Here is an 18,230-nt window from a genome sequence, read left to right on the forward strand (position 1 = left end):
CTACCCATGACCAATGCCAAATTTTACACCCGACCGTGTTGTACCAAACGGTTCGGATGTAGACAACGATGTCGGGATTGGACCTGAACTGCTTGGCGGCTCCTCTGTTGTGGCTGGCCGCTCTGACGTAAAGAGACGGACCGGAACTGCTCTCGAAGGGCCTTCCTCCTGCCAACTCGAACTTCGACGACCGCTACTGTACTGTTGGGCTCTCTGTTGGCTGACGTGGCTCGAGACCGGCGTTGGCGGAGCAGGGGTACTGATCCTCGGGACGGCCACGCTGGCCGGAGGTGGACAGGCGGGTGGTACTTCCACCGATTGTGAACTTCGTGGCTGAAACGGGCGTCGCATGATGACCGACGAGGGGGCCATCAGCTGCTGGCCTGACGACGGAACTGGGGTAGTTGCGTTTGTTCCTACTGAAGTCCAAAGACCCGTATCCAATGTGGTTGCAACACCCTTGTCGACGTTGACGGCCCATCTTGTCCGACGAAACGAGCGGCCGTCTGCCAGACGAACGAAATATGAATGAGGTTCCTTGCAGACTGACTGGACCGCACCGGAAAGCCACTTCTTGCCGACAAGGGTTCTTACTCGCTGTCCCATATGAAGAACGGACGAACGCGCGTCTGCCCGTCGTGGCGTGTCGAACACGACTTTAGCTTGTCTGGAATATAATTCAGACGTCAATACTGACGCAGGCACGAGCCGGGGTGTCAATTCCGACGGCAAAAACGGGAGATTTCCTCGAAAGTTTCGTCCTTGTAGGAGTACAGACGGCGACGGAAGGACACTAGATATTGGCGTCGAGAGGATTGCTGACAGCGCGTCCCACAACGATTTGCCTTCCGCGAACATTTTCAAGATTGTTTTCTTCACGGTCTGGACGTGGCGTTCCACCAGCCCGTTCGATTGAGCAAACTCGGGACTCGACGTCACTTGCGCGACACCCAAAGTGCGACAGAACTCACGAAACTCGGCAGAGGCGAACTGGGTTCCGTTGTCGGACTCTAGTATGTCTGGGCGTCCAAAATCTCAGAAGAAACGTGTCATTTCGTTGATGACGGCTGACGACGAGATTGACCGCAACGGCACCACGCACGGCCACTTGCTGTATGAATCGACGACCAAGATGTAGTTCACGTTATTGAACTCAAAAAGGTCCGCCGAGACCAACTGAAACGCGTATTCCGGGATCCGGACCGGAAACAGGGGCAGTCTGGGATTTTTCGGTCTGTTTTCCTGACAAACGGGACAACTGGCTACCACATTTCGGATGTGGTCCTCCCAACCCGGCCAATAGACAGAAGACTTGGCCCGCAGTACACTTTTTGTCTCTCCGAAGTGGCCATCGTGGACGCCATCCATCGCTTCGCGTCTTAGGGCTACTGGTACCACCAGTCTGGACCCCAACAGAACAACGCCGTCGACTACCGCCAAGTCACTTCGAACCGGCCAAAACGGCTTGATCGCTGCGGGACACTGGCTTCTATGTTCTGGCCAACCCGCCAGCATGACTGATTGAAACAGTTGGAGTGAAGGGTCTTCTGAAGTGGCTCTCGCGTATCTCTGACGGGTTGACTTCATTGGCGCTACGCTGTTGATGACATGGTGTACTTGTTCCTCGCACTCGGTGGTGACGTCGTCACTATACACATGGGGGGACGGTGCTCGGCTGAGGGTGTCGGCAATAAAAAGTTCTTTACCCGGTTTGTACACCAACTGAAAATCAAATCGTTGCAGCTGCAACCTCATTCGTTGAATTCTGGGAGAACACGACGCTATGGGCTTGTCTAATAAGCCGACTAGTGGCTTGTGATCGGACTCTACAGTCACACACTGACCGTACACGTACTGTCGAAAACGGGTAAGGCCGAATTGGACGGCCAACAATTCCTTTTCGATTTGGCAATATCTCTTCTGGGTGACCGTTAGCGTCGTGGACGAGAACGCCACCGGCTGTCCTTCTTGCATTAAAACTGCCCCTATCCCTATTGGCGACGCGTCAACGGAGACGACGACGGGGCGTTTGACGTCAAACAGGCGAAGAGTTGGCACACGACATTGCGTTTCTGAGCTCCGACAGGGCTTTCCGTTGTTGACTGTCCCAGAACCAGGCCACATCCTTCTTTAACATGTCGCGAAGAGGCCGTGTTAGTACTGCAAGATTTTTACAGAATTTTTCAAGGTAAGTCACCATTCCCAACAGGCGAGTTAGACTGGTTTTGTCGGTAGGATCAGGCATATTGACAATTGCCTCCACTTTTTCCGGGTCTGGGCTGAGCGTGCCTTGTCCGATTATGTGTCCCAACCACGGCAACTGGTTAAGGAAGAATCGACACTTTTTAAGCTGCAATTTAAGATTGTTTTCCCGGCATCTCACAAATACCTGCCGTAAGTTCGCGTCCAACTCTTCAATCGTTTCTCCAGTCACTAGGAAGTCGTCGAAATAGACGATCAACCCCTGGAGGTCGCCGAACAGGTCGGACATCACTTGTAGGTATACTTCCGGGGCCGACTTAATTCCAAAGGGTAGACGAAGATACCTGTAGCGACCTTTGGGAGTGGCCATGGTGCATAAATACGACGCACGATCCGAGAACGGAATTTGGTAAAAACCAGAGGTGGCATCCAGGCTGCAAAAGTATTTTGCCTTTCCAATTTTTCCGAACAGCTGTTCGATTGTCGGGACGGAAAAATGTTGACGTAGAATTGCTTTGTTGAGCTCCGACGGGTCTAGGCAGATCCTAACGTCTCCATCCGGTTTGCCCACTACCAGCATCCTGCTCACCCACTCCGTTGGCTCTACTACCGGAACTATTATGTCGTCTTTCACCATTTGGTCTAGTTTTTTTAACACTTTTTCCTCCAACCGGAATGGCAACCGGCTGGCGGCACACACTACCGGGTCGACGTAATTCGCACCAGTCGTCAAGCGAATGTCGTGTTCAACGGGGAGTTTGCCGATCCCAGTGAAAATGTCTTTGAACTCTGACACAATCGGCGGTACGTCTTTCAGCTGGTCTTGTGTTATGGAGTGAACTCTCTGGATGAGCTGCATGTGCTGGCACGTCGGTAGGCCCAAGATCGGCGGTTGTCCGGGTTCGTCGACGACTACGAACTTTACGGTGTATGCCACTCCACGACGGACGATTGCACTCGTCAGCACACCCAGAACATTAAGATAACCTCCTCTCGCGCCATAATTACGTATTCGTGGTCCAGGGGTCAGCACTGTACTAGACTTGTGTACACGCTTGTACGATTCCAATGGAAGGACGTTGCAGGTGGCACCGTAGTCCAACTTAAAGCGTATAGGAACGCTGCCATCCACTGACAACTCCTCGTGCCACTCCTCTCCACCGCTAGAGGACCTGAGTTCATGCATAACATATTCTTCGTCCATGAATCGTGCTTCTTCTTGGCCAACCGCCCCTGCGCCCTCCAGGGAATGTAGCTGATGCTGCATAAACGTGCCGCGCTGTGCTGGTCGGTGTTGTGGCGTGGCCGTATTTTGTCCCGTTGGTGGCGCCATCTGACGGTCGTTTACCCAACCTCGTCGTTGTTGTCCGTTGGACGCCGAGCATCACCTGGAGTAATGACCCAACTTTCCGCACGCAAAACACGTGATGCCGGCCGCGGGGCATTGATTTTTTCTGTGTCGTCTGCCACAATTGACGCAACTGTTCACCTCATCACCTCCGTGTCGAGGCTTACTTGATTGGGCTGGCGCGTGTTCTTTCGCCGCTTTGTCCCTCAGACCATGAACCTGGGCCTCAGCACGTGTAGAAATTTGTCCGAGTTGCATAGACGACGCCTCACACGCCCGGACTATAGCACACGCACTTTGCAACGATAGACCACTCTCGAACAGTAGTTTTTCGCGAACGATAACGTTCGCGACTCCCAACACAATTTGATCACGCAACACCGATTTGACTACGGCCTCAGTCCCATAGTTACACGTTTTAACCATACTCCGCAAATCCACGAGCCACGCGTCGAACGACTCGCCCGGTTTTTGTACACGCTTGTGGAAGCAGAAACGGTCGAACACCTCACTCTTCAGAGGCTCAAAATAGTCGGTGAACGTGTCGAGTACCTCAGAATCTTCTTGGCGTCGAGAGGGTCTGCGAACGTAAAAGTTTCGTAAATTTTCAATCCTTCACGACCGAGTAGCGACAGCAACACACCTACAATAACTTCTTCATCTTTCTCGGCTTTGCGTGTGGCCATGATAAACCACTCGAACTGTCGCCTCCATTGTGACCACTCCAGCGACAAGTTCGACGCCGTAAAATTAAACGGGTCGGGAAATTTCAACGCGGATGCCATGGTGAAATGTCCACGTTAACACTGTAGAAGTTTTAGAGTTATTAGCCCACGGATGGCTACGATAAACTCGGATTCAGTACGAACACCACGTGGAAAGTCAGCTCAGCGTGGTGTAGAACAGGGCACTTCTGACACCATGTTGTAGTCTCAAGCGTGAGGTAAGAACTGCCTTGTATTGTCTCCGTGTTCGTAGGTCACACCACCGGAGGTGTCCCTCTAGTGGTCGACATACGAAGTACATACAACAAATAGGTTCCAGTTTTATATGGAGGCATCAACTAGATAGATAGATAGAATTTATTTCTGAGGGATTTAGTTTACTAAATTACCGAAGGTTTAGGGGCCTTTAACGTAGCACAACTTACAATATGTTCCTCCTCCAGATAGGGACCCGAAGAGCTTTATTGGAATTTTTTCCACTAATAGGAATGAAGGAAAGCAAAAAACAGCATTAACGATATTTTTAAGCTGAAATTAGTAGATTTAAATTATGACAAAGGTAACAAATGATAATGCACGCCATTTGATTGTCTTAACTGTTAAACTATGTGACTTTTTTTTGTATATAACAAAGTCAACAATCGGCCATTTTGTACTGTTTGGGATGCTTCAATATTTGGAAAACAGATGGCGCCTTTGTACTTTTTTCTAATTCAAAATTAAAAAACTAGACGTCATTATTTCTTATGTAAACAAAATTGGAAAACAGCAATTAAGATTTGAGACAAATAGTTGTCCGAAACTAACCTTAAATCACAAAGGCGCCCAAGGGGCTTTATAAATGCTAGCGTGAAGTATAATTCTTTATTTTTAAAATATATTTTTAAAAATCTAACTGAAACAAAAACTACGGAAAATGGTAAAGTTTTAAAATATTGTGTTGGGCTAAGGTTAAGAAAAATTTTCCTAGTACGCTCAGGCCCAAATTGTGAAACACTTTCCTTAATTTTATTGCAGTCAATAGAATCTATAAACTATATAAGGAAAACAAAAACATAACCCAAGAAATTGCAACAAAAGATAGGGGAGACCGGGGCTAGTTGGCCTGGTTTTTACACACCAAGTCTTACCACTTGTAATTTTTCCTGTAATGATAACATTTATGGCCTAGCTGATGCTTTGTTATCTTATCTAAATTGTAGCGTAAAAAAAAATGCTAATTTAGAAAAGCTTTCTGCCCAAAAAACAGTTTTATTCGGACACTTTCAGCTGGCAACTTACCCCGTAAGTGGGGCAAGTTGCCCGTGAAGTCGGGGCAAGTTGGCCTTACATCTTTTTACATCCATCCAGATTTGTTTGCAGTACCTGCACATCCTATAGGACCTCCATTAAGAAAGTGGCTTTTGAAGTTCACTCTATTTTTCATATAACATCAATTAATACCACAAACTGCTTGCTTTCAAGACTATAAATTTACCTTAGAAAAACAAAAAAAGGGGGGATTGTGTTTCCTAAAGCCGAAATTGCACAAACAACGGTAACTAAAGTCCCTCTCTCTGCCGAAACGATTGCCCCTATAGAAAAGTAGTTTCAAAGATGATATAAAATATAAATAACTGCAAACCAATACTATAGTCCTCTAACCTATTTGCTTTTGGCCACGTCGACCAACGATCTTTTCAGGTTGCATGACAGTTGTAACACCAGTCTCGTCCATATTCCATACACAATCAAATGATATGTTTTCTCTTGTCAACAATCTCTCGTAATTGTCAAAAAAGGCGTCGCAGTTGTGTTTGTTGAAAGATGATGTTCTTGCCAAGGAGGTAGCCTCGGGTTTCCTAATTGACAAAGTATTATGTCTCTTAAGAAATGAGCTAAACCAGTCAGGGCCAGCTAAGCATTTTGTAGTCCACGACAAGGGAATTTTGATGTTCATTTTGGTGGCCAATTGAAATGCTAGTTTCCTAACGTCCAGTGGTGACAATCCAAAATAAATATCTGCTGCTCGATGCAAATATTTCACTAGTATAGCCTCCTCCTCATCTGTGAAAACCTGTTCGACAAAATGTTTACACTCATTAGCCTAACTTACTATGCCTGTAGCCTAAACTCAATGTATTTCTTACCTGACGAATCTTTGAATAACCATATTTTTGTTTACAGGGTAGCACATTCTTATTCTTGTCTACGTATCTAGCAAGACTTCTTCTGGGAATCTGAAACATTTCTCCAACCTCAGTTATTCCTCTTCCTTCTGTAAGAACAACATCAATTGCTCTTTCGATAACCTCACTAGGCGTTTTTCCCCTGTCAGTTTTTCGTACATAGTTCCTCATCCTCGTGTAACACTAAAAAAACAGAAGATTTTGACACACAAATAAACAAGGTCAGAAGCTAAAAAAAAAGGCCAACTTGCCCCCCAAAAAAAACAGCCAACCTACCCCATGGGTAGGGGTCATTGTTTTCTTTAAAATATTTACTTAAAAATAAATTATATTGAATTTTAGAATTGACTGACCCTTAGCTAAAAGACTAAGGTATCTAAAAAAAAAATTTCATTAACATCCACTACATACCTTATTTCTGAAAAAGAAAAATGCACGGAAAAAAAAAGTTCGCGACGAAGCGTAAAACGGTTTTTGCAGTACAACGTCAGCATTTAAGTGCAGACAAAATTAAAATTTTGTACAGACCATCTAGTGATAATAATTAACACTTCGGCTATCCTGATAAACTCTAATTTTTAAGTGGCGCCAAGTAATACGCAAAAGAGCGACTTACCCCTAAGCCAACTAGCCCCGGTCTCCCCTATTTATGATAGTCTAATTTTGGAAAATCAAAAAGACCCTAAAATAACTTTAAATTTTTCGAATATTAGCTTTAAACCTAGTTTTAAAGCCACAACAAAACCATTTTTATCTCCGCAGCCAAAAGAACATATTGTTACGAGCAGGTCACTTCGACCTCGCCTCATGTACAGACACATGAACTCCCGAGACAACAAAACAACAAGAATCAGTAAATTGTATAATTGGTACCTTGGTTTATTCCGATGACTTACAGTCACCACTTGATTAAAGTAACAGGAATCACGAAAAACACATTAAATCATTCACTCGCAATACAATAACAAAACGCGTGCTTTATCTGCATAGCTTCCTACGCTCCAACATTCTTTTCTTCCCTCTCTCTCATCTAATGTCTTTTTCTTTTACCCTCTCCTCTCTTCTCCATGCAAGTTCGTCGTCGGTTTCCTGGAATCAAATGTAAAGAAGACATAACACCACAATTCGACCAGTGTAATGAGTCAGAAAATATAGATCATTTATTAAATTGTAAAGTGACAATCCCTGCGGTGAAAAATATTACAAGCAGAATTTCCACAATATAACAAAACACTTTTACTCCGATGGCACAACAAATTTATTTATTTGAATTCCCCGACAAACCTAAGAAAAACCAAAACCAAGCAATATTTTTAGCTGAAAATCTCCGTTTAATTGTGTGGAAAAAAAGAAAGAAACAAAATTTTGTTTATCATTTTGTAAACTCACTTAAAAACTTGGAAAATGAAATAAGGAAACAACCAGATAAAAAAAACAATTAATATTAATGGAATTAAACATTATGTTATTATAGCTAGTAATAGAAGAAAGGTAATATTGCCATCTAGTGGCATAAAAGCTGAACTGTTCAACGCCATCTAGCGGAAAGTAAAAAAGTACCTAGAAGGGTGACCGAAATATTAAAAAATTTAAGCTGCGTCGAGTCCCGTTAATACTTAGGAGGGTGACCACTTGGGAATCTGGGATGCTATTGGCATCAAAGCTTTTATCATCACCTAGCGGTGGGCGATTGTATCAAAGTGTTAGTTATGGCCATCTGGTGGTGTTTTTTTATTATTCAGCGAGCGCTACCTAGAGGTCAGTATCGATAATTCATCTCGCAATACCTTATGAAGTTGTTATTTGAAACATGAATAACACAACTAAGTTTGTTTTCTTATCAGCAGTGACTTTACCAATGAATGTGAAAATAATTTATTTATCAAAAACAAAACTAAAATAGGGATCCTTGTTCGATACAGATAATCAAAATATTGTTTTTTTTAGGGAGGGGGTCTGCAAATTAGTATAGGAAAATGGTGATTTGACAGTCGTAATCGTGGATAATTTCAATGTTTTACATTTACTATTTTCTATTTCCTATCGAAATTCAAAACACAGATGGGCGAAAATCTTTTTTCATTAAAATTCTTTGCTATGCCTAACGGCAAGTATTCCCAGCATACACTGATGTAAGGATGCGAGCTAATTAATGGTTGTCTCGTTTCCATGGTAATTTTTTACACAGTTTTTCCACATTTTACCATGTGCTCCAATTTGGCCTAAAACTTCATGCAATTGTGCTATTCGACAATAGGGGGTATTTTTATTTGAAAAGGGTGGTCTGATTTTTTGGAACATACTGTACAATCAAGTTCCCGTAGTCCGGCGTCTACAGGCGGAATAGTAAGCCAAGACACGTGCAGATTAGAAAGATTGAGTGAAGTATCGGAAACAGTCACCAGTTCAGCGACTCAGAACGAGAAACGATGGCAAGGTACACGGACGCAAAGGCCAGCGAATAGTGAACCGGGAATTCCTGTGACACCGGAAGCCTAACCATGGGCAGCGGTAGGAATCATGGCGATGTGCCTACTCAAGTTTAAAGCACCACCAAGGTTTTCAGTAAAAGGAGAAGAGGGTGTGACCAATTGGATGGAGAGGTACGAAGTACTAGTGGAATACAACTGGTGGACGGATTTGGATAAAAGAAAAAATTTTGGTCTATATTTAGAGGGACCTGAGAGACAATTCACTGCTCTGCTGCTGTGGGGAGAAACAGCAGTGGTAGCAGTGACGCATAGAATCAGAGCAGTACCGGCCGTGCATGGAATGAGAACAGTTTTTATGAACGAATTTGTGCAAGGAGGGCCCGCCAGATACCAGGAGGTGACATTGCGCAAGAGGAAGCAGGGGATTAAAAGGAGCGGAGTATATTACTACGAATTTATGAACCTCAGCCGGCTGGTAAATCCAGCAATGACAGAAGAGGCAAAAATGGAATACCTGTTCAAAGGGTTAAGACACATACTAGTGGGAAAAAAGTGTGAGTTAGGAAACCTAGGACCTGTGCGGAGCTCCTGGCGGCGGAATTCGTGAGCCAACGGGAATGGGCGCCTCATATGATGACGACGGAAAAGGAAAAAGAGAAGACAGAACAAACGGGAGCGGGGGAAAGGAGATAAATAAAAATAAAGGCAGGGAAGAAGAACGCGGCTAGCCGTTCCTTACACAAGCAAAGTAGAGCGCTACATTAAATTCTACAGGGAGTGCCAGGCTAGGAAGAAAAAAGTCTTTAAAAAGCCCCCGGGATTCCTGGAAATATCACAACTGGATAAACCGCATAGTAGGGTTGATATGGATATCCTGTTCCCGTTTCCGACTTCAGCGAGCGGCAATTGCTACATCATGGTAGCAATCATGAAGTGGACAAATGCAGTGGCTATTCCCATCCCAGGGGCAGCACAAGGGGCTGAGTTCTTCGTATTGGAGATACTGTTGAGAAAATTGACAATGCACCAAAGAAAGTGTTTCGTCGCCATGATGAAGAAAATAACGGGGGTGCTGGAAACAGAACACCAGACAACAACGGCATGTCACCCTCAGGCATACGGCCAGGTAGAGCGCCTGAACCATACCCTGGCAGATATGCTTTCCAATTATTTGAGCGATGATCATCGGGACTGGGACACGGCACTTCCATTTCTACTGTTGAGACATGGAGCGCCGAGAAAATTGACAACGGACCAAGGAAAGTGTTTCATCGCCAGTATAATGAAGAAAATAACGGAGGTGCTGGAAACAAACCACCAGACAACGACGGCAACCCTCAGACAAATGGCCAGGTGGAGCACCTGAACCATACCCTGGCGGATATGCTTTCCAATTATGCAAGCGATGATCATCGTGTCCGGGAAACAGCACTTCCATTTGTACGATTTGTGTACAACTTTTGCCGCCCGGAAACGACAGGAAAGTTGCTTTTTATTTGTTGCACTGGTGACACCCGATCCTGCCGGACGATGCGATCTGCGGAGCCAAGCCCAATTCCATGGAACTGGTGTCCGTGGAACCGGAGGATCAGGGAAACTACGAAGAATGGATGCTGGGAAACCTACTACTAGCTTTCGTAGAGGTAGACGCATGTTATCAGGCGGCACAGTCAAGCTACAAACGTAATTATGACGTGACGAGGCGAGAGGCATAGATATTTGTGCCAGGTCAGCAAATATTGTTGTACCAACCGGTGCACTGTTAAAAAGGTTCCTATTTTTTCGGGGTTTGTAATCCCGACAGTTTAGTAACCACCCCTAAATTTTCGTATAGCTACGAAAATATAGGGTTACACGCTAAAAATAAGGGTTTTAAAGTACAATGTTTTCGTACGCGTAATTTTACTACCAATTTTTGGGTTTTTAAGCGCCGAAATTTTCGATCCACTGCCCTACTATAAAGATAGCCTTTACAACAACAGTCACTAATCTGTCTAAAACCACTTTACTTAGGTGGCGCTGATGACCACTTATGCCAGATGACTCTGATAATGCCTTTGCACAAGGGAATATATGACACTAGTGGCCTTTGACTTTGACTGGACGTTGTAGGCTGTTGATGGCTGCTAAAATGGCATCTAACCGAGTTTTTAATAGTTCTTTTAAAAAATGTGTTTTCATAGAAATCTTTGATGGAGCAGCTAACATGCCGTACCAAGTTTTTATTAACGAGGGCTGTGCTACAGGAAAATCTGACATTGAGTTGATAGTGGAAGCCATGGTAGTAAAGAAGCCATCACTAGGCCCAATTTCGAAAGCACGTGGGTTTTACTTCACCATAGAAAGTGAATTTAAGCAAGGGAAATGGATTACTCTGGGAGAAAAAGAGACGGTTGTAGAAGGCTCAGAATTACGTTTGATGATTCTTAACAATATCGAAATAATAGAAATGGACCAGTCCACAGAGCTAACTTTTAAAGAATCTCAGTTCATCTCGAGTACTTTGAAAGGTATATACTTTTATTTACTTGAAAACTTAAAATAAAAAACTAATTATATTTTGTAGGTACACGTAGTGCTGATTTCACCTGTTCTAACTCACAAGTTCTCCTTTCAGAAGACTCACATGGTTCTCATGCCAGACAATCTCAAGAGTCTTTTACGTTACAGTCTCATGGCTCTCCTTTGTTACCATCTCAACAGAATTTATTTGGTTTGCTTATAGTTTATTGTGCATTTTACAATATTATTGGATGTACGTAACCAATAGATATTTTTTTTACATTTGAAGATGTGTCACAGGAGTTTGATGGAGCAAGTACCGAAGATGTTTTTACTCAAGTGTTTCCTGTAACTGAAAGGAAAAAACAACGTTCATTTAACACAGTTAAGTTCATTTAACAAAGTTCATTTAAACACTACAAAATTCAAAATGCCTACACATTTTGGTTTCTTAATTGATGAGTGTTTCGGTATATAACTTTCTTTTCATACTTGGCCTAGTGCCTTGAGAATTCAAAATCCTTGTATTGTTTAGATACAAAATCTTGTGCCACCCTTGAGTTGCTGCCTCTCTTGCTTCCAGTCAGGAATAAGAAAAATATTAATGCTGCAGATTTCATTTATTGCGCTAAAGAGGTATATTGTTTACTTCATATTGACTCCTGTTATTTGCTGGGAGCATCACAACAAAAACTTACGAACTGTCATAATTATTTTTTAGGAGTCAGCATCTATTACCGATGTGTTAAAGGAAAGTAAAGGTCGGGGTCCCTTCATTCTACACATTGAAGACAATTTTCATATCATCGCAGACTGCCAAAGTTTCTGCAGATCAACAAATTCATCCGAAGCGCTCCTTAATCTATTTGCTTGCATTTATGTTTTCAATATTGCTTATAATAAGGAGGCTCTGAACTCATATTTGTTTTTGCAGGAGTATATTTTGGGGAAAGCTGATAGTAAAACAGGAAATGCTGCCATTAAATTGTTTGCTAAAAATTTAGAAAAAGTCAAATAATTTCAACTAATTGGTAGCGCTAAAAGTACTAGTAGCGTATAACATAATTTGTGCCTCATTTTACATACATGTCTAGACATTTATGTATTTTACATTTGTGGCCAAATCTGTAAACAAGAGACATTGTGTCTGTAATCAAGAGGGTTGTATGTTGCAATACAAAACACAATGGTGTTAATTGATGTTAGTAAAATAATTTTATTTCGTTCTGGTATACAAAATAAACCATAAGAAATGAAACGCTTGATTTTTATGGTTTAATCCACCAAATATTTGGGGGGAAAGCCTCGACTTTTTGGGGGTTGAAATAACGAGTTTATTGTTGTGCAAAACGCTCCTAAAATTGAGGGGTTCTAACCCCGAATCTCAGGGAACAACATTTTAGGGGTTTTCCCTACGAAAAAGAGGTGGTCTTTTTTAACAGTGTGAGGAAGGTGGAGAGGGTGGAGAAATTACTGCATCGCTACAACAGACCCTACTAATTGCTGCGGCAGGTGAAATCGCTGAATTGTGAAGTCCAAAGTCTAAGCGGAGAAAAGAGTGAATTTTTCCACGTGGATAGGGTGAAAATATTTGTAGACCTCACCTTGATTGATGGAGGTCTGGAGGAGGAGCAGAAAAAGGACCATTAGAAGGAGGACACAAGAAAAGATCTAGGAATTCGAAAGAAACGAAAGACAATGTTTCAGGAAACAGATTCCACGGAACAACACCAAGAACAGAAGCTCCGCGAACAAGAAGCAGAACCCCAGGTTGTTGGCCAACGAGAGAGAGCGGGAGGCGGAGGCGAAGGAGGCGGAGGCGAAGGAGGCGAAGGAGGCGAAGGATGGAAACCAGAGAGACTGGGCGGGAAAGCAGTAGCGTTGCAAACTTAGTTTTCAAAATATCTAGTTTATGTGGTTATACGGTTTTATTCGGTCTATTTAGTCTTATCCAGTTTTAATCTAATCAGATTTTTATTTGTTGTTTATTTAGTATTGGGTTTTAAAACTCGATAAACTCGATAAAAAATAAATAAAAAAATTAGTCTTGTCTATTGAAAAAACTACTGGTTCTTCTAAAAGCTCATTGTAAGACAATCAAAACAATAGTTTGAGAGAAAAACGATATTCTATAACGTTTTTTACTCAATTGTCAGTAATCTGGCAATATGTAAGGCTATGAAATTCATAGAATGCAGAGTTGCAGACTCCACTTAAATGGCTGACACACTAACTCTTTCATTCAAAAATTCTGAACTGTTAATTGCGTACTAATAGAGAACGTATTGATTAATTCTTAAACCGGAAGATAAAGGCAAATTTCTTATACACTTCACAAGTAGAATTTGATATTTCAGTAATTCAAAATCGTGTTTCTATTTGGAAAATTTCTTTACTTATGTTTTGTAAAAATCTTATTAACCTAGGTTTCTCTCGTCTGCTAGACCAATGTTGTTGAAAATGTAAATGAAATTGTTACGGGCAGCGACTAAGATAGAAATGTTCTGCGTATTTCACGACCCACATCATCCTAAACACTTAGCTTATCAAAATCATGTAGTAAACTTAATGGTTCACAGAAAACCAACCCTGTATGACTAACTATGGGAAAGAAAAAATTGGGGTTATGGATTGTATGGGGTTGTATGAAGTTTCGTATTGAAGATTGTAATGAAGAAACTATTGCTACTAACTGTAAATAGCACTTACCAACAAAAAGAAAAAAGAAGGTGTAAACATAATTTAGCTAAAATAAATGAAGAATTATTCAGTACATCAACCAAGACAGCAGCAAACGAAATAATTCGTTATTAGTACGAGGTTGATTGATAACCTTTTTTCGTTTAACATTTTTAAAATTTGCCAATTATTATTTTAGAGTGAAATTATTATTTTTTATCAGAATTCTAATTTATCTGTTCTGGTTTACATTTAAGACTGAAAAAATTTTTATTTAATTTATTATTTAGAATAAAAAGTAGATAAAACTAGATAACAAACCGAATATTATCTAATTTATTATCTGATTTACCCAAAATACTTAATATTATTTCATTTGTATTTGGTATTTTTAAAAACCTAATTATTTAATTTCATTTATTTTAGTAAAAAAAACCTAAATACGCAACACTAGAAAGCTGAGCAATCCGTAAACGCGTTGATACCCTGTCCAGATCCGGAAGCAGCGGTTCACATGGAATACTATATTATCCATGTTACACATGAATACACACATTGAAACAGCCACCACTTTTTGGGTTTAACTCCGATTTTTTATTTTCTTGCATTAATACATTGCATATGAACTGGTTTATATAGCTCATCTTATAAAAAATTGATTAATGTTCTGTAAGATTGGTAATTTACGATGCATTACATCAATAAACAATTATTGCTGTTTAATTTTTGTTACATTTTTTTATGAACCACACATTATAAAGTTAAACTTCTAAGTTTCTGGTAGCTATGGAAGATGACCAGTATAAAAATTTGGTAGGAAACAATTACCAGTAAGCGTATTCTCAAGCAGTATCCCACAAATAAATACCTTTATCTTTTTCGGTTCCAGAATTCTCTTTAATGAATAACTTATGACTCATTCATATGGATGAACTTCGGTTTATCGGAATTTTTGTGCGTTCGGATACTTGTGCACTGATATGCCGGCCAGCGGCTACAAGTCATAAAAATTTAAAAAAAATGTGTTTAGATACCTTTATCTATTATTAGGTCACAAAATTATTTTCATTGACTTAGGTGGATTTTTTAATGTGAAATAGATTGCCCTTTTTTTATTCCACAAAAAATGTGGGTAGTGGAAGCCGTTGTTATCGAAAAACTGTGCCCTTCGTTATAATAATAAATTAATTAATTATAATGGGCAATCTATTTCACGTTTAACTAGTTTTTCTACATACTGTCGTTTGTCTTTTTCATCAAGTCCCTGTACATAGTCACTTAATTCACAGATTGTTATTATGGGCTCCCTTATCAGCCCGCCAGTTTCCTCTACAACATCCATTTGTCTGCTACAGAAAGTAAACACGTCTACAAAAAAATTAATAATAAATAAAGTACAGTCTATATCGAGGTCAAATAAAAATTACAAGATTACCTGATAACGAAGGAATTTTTTAATCCAATTATGAATGGAACGGAAGATAATTTCAATGGAAAAAATTAAAACTAAAACTACAACGGGCGATACTCCGTAAGCCGCCATGCAAGAACTGTTTCTAGTTCGTGTCCAATTTTTTTTTCACAATTTCATCGAACTGGCAACTTCGGACGTTAGCCAACTCTATTTACACACGAGGAAAATATAGGAGGGGGAAGGAGAAAGAGATGGAACATGGAAGGGTTGAGGGTAGGGAGACGGAGAGAGCCAATCACAATGGCTGATAGGGCTATCCTTGAACAACCCGAACGGTCGAGTTGACTCACGAAGACCATGTTGGGCTCGGCCACAATCAGCCGAGATCGCCCGAAAACGTTTGATCGGGTCGGCACCTTTTACCGGGTCTTCGGTCAGGTCGAAGGTTCAACCTGAATAACCCGGTGCGACATAATAAAATTGCAGCTTAAAGAGTGATCACTTGAAAAAGAGTTCTAATTGGCTAACTGACACTCGATGTAGTTATGAACAAACGAGAAGTTCGATCGATTATGTTTGTGTTAAGAATAATATTTGACAAGCAGTTTATCAAGTAGTGATAGTTTACTAAATAAGTTCAAACAGCAGATATATATATTTAAATTACAATATATAGTTTACTTTTATACTTACTAGATGTAGAAACAAACCACTAATTGAGAAATCAAAAAGCACGCGACAGGGTCAGTAGCTGTCTAAAGCTGTCTGAAAGAGAAGTGAGAGTAGGGAGTGCTAAACAGCATCCCTATACCCAAGCGCATTAATTTCACACGAATGAAAGGAGAGAAGGGTTTGCCATATTTATTTAATGTCAACAGATTTCGCACATATTTTACATCAACACTCTCCCTCAAACCCGAATTGACTTAATCGGATAGCTTGCCGACGCCGATCCTCCTTCTCATGTTATGAAAAACTGGTCCTGCAAGTGCTTTTGTAAATATATCAGCAAGCTGATTTTCAGTTCCTACAAATTTGACTTCTATTATCTCATTGGCTGCCTGTTCCCTGATCCAATGCCATCTCAATTGAATATGCTTGGTTCGCTGATGAAATTCAGCATTGTAGACCAGTCTGACAGCTCCTTGGTTGTCACAATATAGTGGCACCTTCTTTTGTTCCTCTCCGGTGAAGTCTTGAAGTAGGTAACTCAGCCAAACAGCAGTTTTTGCAGCTTCACAAGCAGATATATATTCTGCTTCTGTTGTCGAGAGGGCAGTGCAAGGCTGCTTTTTGCTGGCCCAGGCTACTGGTCCACCGTGAAAAAAAAATATGCTGCCAGAAGTAGATTTACGGTCGTTGACATCTCCAGCAAAATCAGCATCCGAATATCCGACAAGTCCAGTTCTTTCTCCACCGACCCAGATGCCGTAGTCTTTTGTTCCATTGAGATATCCAAAAATGTGAAGTACTGCTTGCCAGTGCTCAACTTTTGGGTTTTGACAATACCTTGCCACTTGGCCAACAGCATATGCAAGATCTGGGCGCGTTTGCAGAGCCAAGTAGAGAAGAGCGCCAACTGGTTCACGATAGTTCTCAATTTTCTCTCCCTCGCTCTTCGACTTCAAATGAGAGATGAGACGCACATTTGGGTCTGCAGGAACGGTTCTTGGCTTTAAATCCTGGAATCCAAATCTTGCTACCAATTTCTCAATAACATGTTGTTGTGACATAAAAATGCGTTTGTTCTGGCGATCACGCTTGATGTTGATACCAATAAATCGCGTTGGCGGAAGTGAATGAATCTGAAATTCCTCTCCAAGATGAGACCTGATATCAATTAAAACCTGCGGTTTGTTGCTACCAAAAATGGCATCGTCAACATGAATTACGCCAAAAGTGGTCTCATCCTCAGTTCTGCGAACGTAAACACACCGGTCAGCAGCACTGTTTTTCAATCCAAATTTAAGTAAAACGTCGTCGAATCTCTTAAACCACAGTCGAGGTGCTTGCTTTAGGCCATACAGTGATTTGTTGAGTTTGCAAACAAAGTTTTCTTTTCCAGGAACGACAAAACCCTCTGGTTGCCTCATATAGATAGGTTTGTCTAGCTTAGCATACAAAAATGCTGTTTTAATGTCGAATTGTATCATCTCCAGGTCCAGTGATGCAATTTCAGCTAGTGTGGCTTTCACTGCTTCACTATGTGGAACGGGAGCAAAAGTTTCGTCGTAATCGATGCCGTATCTTTGTCGCGATCCAATTGCTACAAGTCTTCCCTTATAAACTTCAGGTACTCCTTCGTATGCTGGCTTCAATTTCCCAATCATTTTACAGTTGATAGCTGTGCATCCTGTTGGGAGAAGTACGAGTTCCCATGTTTTGTTTTCCATTAGGGAATTAAACTCTTTTCTGTACGCTTCCATCCATTTTTTTGATTCTGGGGAGACTAATGCTTGCTGATAATTCTGTGGTTCAAAGGCTTCAGTAAACAAGGCTGATGCGTGCCTATTTATGAATGTTTCTGTTTTGTATAAATGATACAATGCAAAAAAAAATGAAAAAGAAAATTAGTCTATTGCTCGATTGAGTTTGCTTTGAAGAAATTGTATTCTAAAACACAAAGCAATAGAGAAAAATTATTAATGTACCAATGAGTCCAATTTTTGCAAGAGGTCTTCCTAGAGACTGCCGAAATTCTTTGTATCTCGCGTTGTATTGTTTTGGACGAGAGGATCTACGCGGGAATTCGATTGGTTG

General features: G+C 41.4%; 3 protein-coding genes, 1 long non-coding RNA gene and 1 pseudogene across 4 annotated transcripts; 2 read left to right on the forward strand and 3 right to left on the reverse strand.

Moving 5' to 3' along the window:
• LOC123472585 lies at positions 1 to 481 on the reverse strand (annotated as a pseudogene).
• Positions 482 to 5,510: 5,029 nt separating this feature from the next.
• Positions 5,511 to 5,853, reverse strand: LOC116933509. The gene is made up of 2 exons (XR_004400147.2): positions 5,753 to 5,853; positions 5,511 to 5,690 (listed from the first exon to the last, which is right to left on the reverse strand). It is a non-coding gene; the product is annotated as an uncharacterized LOC116933509 (long non-coding RNA).
• Positions 5,854 to 5,914: 61 nt separating this feature from the next.
• On the reverse strand, positions 5,915 to 6,826 carry LOC123472586. Its single transcript, XM_045174445.1, has 2 exons — positions 6,405 to 6,826; positions 5,915 to 6,331 (listed from the first exon to the last, which is right to left on the reverse strand). Exons 1-2 carry the CDS (start codon positions 6,612 to 6,614, stop codon positions 5,915 to 5,917), a joined length of 627 nt encoding a protein of 208 aa, XP_045030380.1. The 5' UTR covers positions 6,615 to 6,826.
• Positions 6,827 to 10,679: 3,853 nt separating this feature from the next.
• On the forward strand, positions 10,680 to 11,776 carry LOC116933527. Its single transcript, XM_045174446.1, has 3 exons — positions 10,680 to 11,385; positions 11,442 to 11,588; positions 11,667 to 11,776. Exons 1-3 carry the CDS (start codon positions 10,995 to 10,997, stop codon positions 11,774 to 11,776), a joined length of 648 nt encoding a protein of 215 aa, XP_045030381.1. The 5' UTR covers positions 10,680 to 10,994.
• A 5-nt stretch (positions 11,777 to 11,781) lies between these two features.
• On the forward strand, positions 11,782 to 12,582 carry LOC116933514. The gene is made up of 3 exons (XM_032941275.1): positions 11,782 to 11,847; positions 11,913 to 12,013; positions 12,099 to 12,582. Exons 1-3 carry the CDS (start codon positions 11,808 to 11,810, stop codon positions 12,393 to 12,395), a joined length of 438 nt encoding a protein of 145 aa, XP_032797166.1. The 5' UTR covers positions 11,782 to 11,807; the 3' UTR covers positions 12,396 to 12,582.
• Positions 12,583 to 18,230: the final 5,648 nt, after the last annotated feature.

The sequence above is a fragment of the Daphnia magna genome, linkage group LG5 (assembly GCF_020631705.1).
Source record: "Daphnia magna isolate NIES linkage group LG5, ASM2063170v1.1, whole genome shotgun sequence".
NCBI classification, from domain to species: domain Eukaryota; kingdom Metazoa; phylum Arthropoda; class Branchiopoda; order Diplostraca; family Daphniidae; genus Daphnia; species Daphnia magna.